Source organism: Amblyomma maculatum, chromosome 3, assembly GCF_055883805.1.
Source record: "Amblyomma maculatum isolate TAMU_Amacu chromosome 3, ASM5588380v1, whole genome shotgun sequence".
NCBI lineage: Eukaryota > Metazoa > Arthropoda > Arachnida > Ixodida > Ixodidae > Amblyomma > Amblyomma maculatum.
In genome coordinates this window covers 82,038,916-82,042,698 of record NC_139346.1, presented here as the reverse complement: position 1 = coordinate 82,042,698, position 3,783 = coordinate 82,038,916, and the positions used below count along the sequence as shown (strand labels likewise).

Genomic DNA, 3,783 nt, shown 5'->3' with positions numbered 1-3,783 from the left:
ACACTCCGAAACCTTAGCGCAGCGTAAGCGTCTCCGTCTTTTCAGCAATGGTGGCCAACCATTGGTGACCTGAGTGGAGCTGCGACAGCAATCTGCAAACTGCAGCAAGTCTACAACATCGAGGCGTTTAGGGCGGTTGCTATGCTGTCCCCCCTGTTGCCCTGCGCTTCGCCGGAAGAATTCAATGCGGTTGCAAGAGGCTGCTTCATGACAGGGCTGTTCAGATATGTATCTTAATGGTCGCGAGTAGCGCAGGAACGAGCCTTGAGTAGGACTGTTGTCCTGTCCAACCGGAAGAACGTGCGTTTTCGTTGGCTTCAAGACAACGACATAAGGGCGGCACATGAGGGCCTTGCGTCGAGGCGTAATAGACGGCGGGTTGTATACCCTGAGCCACCCGCAATTGATGTCAGCGAGTACAACTCAGTGTAAAAGGGAAACCAACTTGAGGCCCTCGTCAAGCCGGCTAGTCTGCGAAATGACCACAGGCTTCGGGGACTCTGAATTGCTGCTTCAACCGCTTAAGATAGAAGTTCTTTCGTTGAAACCCCGCATTGCTCTCTTAGACGCCTTCCTTTCTCAAGCGGAAATAAACTCAATTAGAGAAGCGGTCAGAAATGAACTTCAGCCTGGTGGAGTCTACACTGGCGATGGGTCGCATGGTTCCATTACCTGGAAATGCACGAGCAAGTTCGCCTGGATACGGAACGTAGACCATACTGTGCTACAGCGCATTAGTCGTCGCATAGAGGTGGCGACGGATCTGTCCCTGGAGACTGCAGATGACTACCAAGCGGTCAATTACGGCCTCGCCGGCCACTAGACGCCGCACACGGACGGAATACCCTTCGACAAAATAGCAGACCACGTGGACCGCGCGGATGGCAATCGATTGGCCGCAATGTTGATGTTCCTCTCGGATGGGGAATCAGGAGGGGCCACAGCCTTTTTGAGGCTGGGCCTCGCCATAAAGCCTCGCGCAGGGTCTGCACTCTTCTGGTACAATCTACAACCGTACGAGGGGAATGAGGCTCCGGTGTATTTTTCTTTCTGGCACCAGAAGGAGGCGTCGGACGTATTGACGGAGCCCGTGGGCTGCCCTGTCCTCGTTGGTTCGAAGTGGATAGCGACAAAATGGATTCATGAGCGGACCAATTTCCTCGTGTATTACGACCTCCCAGGCTGAAAACGTGTATTTCAGCACGCATGCGCTCCTGCGTATTTCCACGCTTCTGTTATTTTCAGCTGCTCCTCCATTTAAAAGGTTGTGCATAATATATTAGACAAGCGAAGGATTAAAGGGCCACATAATGGGCTTTTGCCGCGCAAGGCGGACTTATTGTTGGCCGATGGCGGAACGGATCGCTGCCACATTGGCGCAACTATTTGACCCGTGACCCCTTTTCCCAAGAATTTCACCCCAGAAGAGCCGAGCACCAGGCCGGGGGAAAGCTTGTACACATTGAAAAGCCGGTGGGTACCCGGCGGCACCAGGGATCGAACCTGGTACCTCCCGAACACGAGGCGGGTGCTCTACCACAAGTGGTAGAGCGCCCGCCAACCTAATTTTCTTATAACATTTGCGACAATTCTGGTTATAGTTTCAGGTAGATGTGTGTTATCGACCAAAATATGAAAACTTCGCGCGTTGCGTTACTGGAGGTTTAACGGAGTAAATTCAATTGACATTTTTGTTCGTCTGGTTGCAGGAAGTGTTACGCTTCATTTTACAGCGAGGAATGCATATCTGGTGAAGCTTCTTTCATAGAAGTAACGGTGCGTTTCATGGGGTGCGCAAGGTTCCTTTGCTGTAATTATTCATTCTCTACCTAACCTATATAGAGCAACGTGCGACTTTTGAATGGGTGCTTCGTATTAGTTTGAAACGTTTGAAACTGCACGAGCAGGCGTTCCTTCCCTATTATCATTTTAATAACTTTTATCGCCTTGCCATTGGGGGACTTTCCGTCCGGAGATTTGCCTTGTAATGGACGTCGGCGCTAGAATAAGCAAACAAGCGATTGTCGAAAAAATACACCCTCCCTTCCTTGTACTATCCATGGCCTCAAACCATCATATAAATAAAGCTGCAGGAACGACAGGACGAAAAAAAGGATACAATGTGGCAAAATGAGATGGTTTCTTTTTGCCACGGTCCTGTCGTTTGTGCGGTTTTATTTTTACGATGTCCCATAAACTTGTCCAAAAGCCAGCTCTTTTAAGTTACACCTCCAATCTTATATGCACTGCAGTATTCTGATAGCTAGAAGAAAATAACGCTTTGACGCCCTTCAATATCGGAGGACCGTCCACAACTTTATTCATGTTCACCTAGCTTTGCAACAGATGTGAAAGAATTGTGAGGAAATTGACCTACGACATGCCATAAATCCGCAGCACTACGCTTCACATAGCGTGAAAAGGTTTTAGAAAACTGTAGTTTAGTTTAAAAGTTGTTAATGACTTGTAGTTTAGTTTAAAAGTTGTTAATGACTTCTACACTTTGCAGGTAGCTGCAAATTAGAGACAAGGACACGCTATGAAACTGAGAACATCCATAGTGACAATAAACCGTAAATAGGAGCGATACAAGGGCGATGCTATTCTTTCAAATCTGCCCAAATATCAAACGTGAATCTCGCGGCAATGCACACGTGTTTGAAAGGAAGCGGACTTTTCTTAAGTACCATGGCTTCAAAGGAAGTAAGAGCACATACCCTTCCAATGTCATGGCAATGACAAGGCGAAGCAGAGAACGTAGATGGCGCTCATGATTTCTTGACGGGCTGGAAAACGCAGTGTCGACTGTTCTTGAACTGCTGAGTGGCAAGGCATTTGCGACTTTTATACCTGCTCCTCAAGATGCGAGTCGTCATTTGGAAGCTTGTGAACGCCCAATTTTATTTTTGCCGATGTTTTCAAATCTGTAAGGACGTTTTTTGTGACTTTAAAATATTTAAGTAAAATAGTGCATTTAAGGTTTCCGCTTCAGCAGAAATGTAGCAGGGGTGCTGTAGACTTAGTCTTTCTTTTATTCTAGCAAAATTTATTGACGCGATGAGACAAACTACTGGGGTTGTGGAAAACCAGTTTCCCCCCCTTCGCCTAGACCGACCACCACCACCCCAACGAGCTTCATGGCAGCGCCGGCTGGGAGAGGAGGTAAATACCTCCCCTTGGGGGAAGGAGACCAGCGATGGGGGCGCCACCAAGACGTCTACGCGGGTTCCCGCGAGAAGACGAGAAGAGCTTCTGGATCCAGCCGGCAACGAGAGCGGTCGTCTACCGCCGCCTCTCCCGGCAAATGCCGGGGGATAGCGGGCACAGAGTACGCTGCGCACACGGGAGGACCCGTCGTGCACGACCGCCTATCTTCTGGTTCCCAACGGCGAAGCGACCGGTAAATACCGCACGCTCTCGCCGCCTCCCGCGGCAAACGCCGTGGTATGGCTTTGTCCGAAGAATGCGGCGCGCACGGGAGATCCCGGCCGCCATATTCACGGCGCGTGCAAATGTCCGCCGCCGAAGTCGCACCCCCATTCCCCAGCCGGTGAGTCAAAAGTCCTTCTTACGTAGCCTTGCCCTTCCAAGGAAAACCTTGTTGATGTATAGCTAGCCGGCATGCTCTGTATTATTTGCAAGTGCAATAAATAGCATTCGAGTATTAACTATGTGTCGTCCCCGTCCTTTGTCCCCTTTGTTCCCTCCGCGGGTCGTCAGCGAGGACGCAGCACCTGCGGAGTTAGGAGCGGGGCGGAAGACCGTCCCCCTCATATTCCCACA

The 3,783-nt window shown here is 50.0% G+C and overlaps 1 protein-coding gene across 1 annotated transcript; it reads left to right on the top strand.

Moving 5' to 3' along the window:
* The first annotated feature begins 478 nt into the window (after positions 1-478).
* Positions 479-1,186, top strand: LOC146195114 (prolyl 4-hydroxylase subunit alpha-3-like). The gene is made up of 2 exons (XM_084596725.1): positions 479-709; positions 824-1,186. Exons 1-2 carry the CDS (start codon positions 479-481, stop codon positions 1,184-1,186), a joined length of 594 nt encoding a protein of 197 aa, XP_084452851.1.
* Positions 1,187-3,783: the final 2,597 nt, after the last annotated feature.

Excerpts from the sequence above, each read along its gene's own strand:
- LOC146195114 (XM_084596725.1), top strand. The coding sequence starts at position 479 with ATGACCACAGGCTTCGGGGACTCTGAATTGCTGCTTCAACCGCTTAAG. Across the intron at positions 710-823 it reads AGTTCGCCTGGATACGGAAC|ACGCCGCACACGGACGGAAT; the intron begins GTAGACCATACT and ends GCCGGCCACTAG.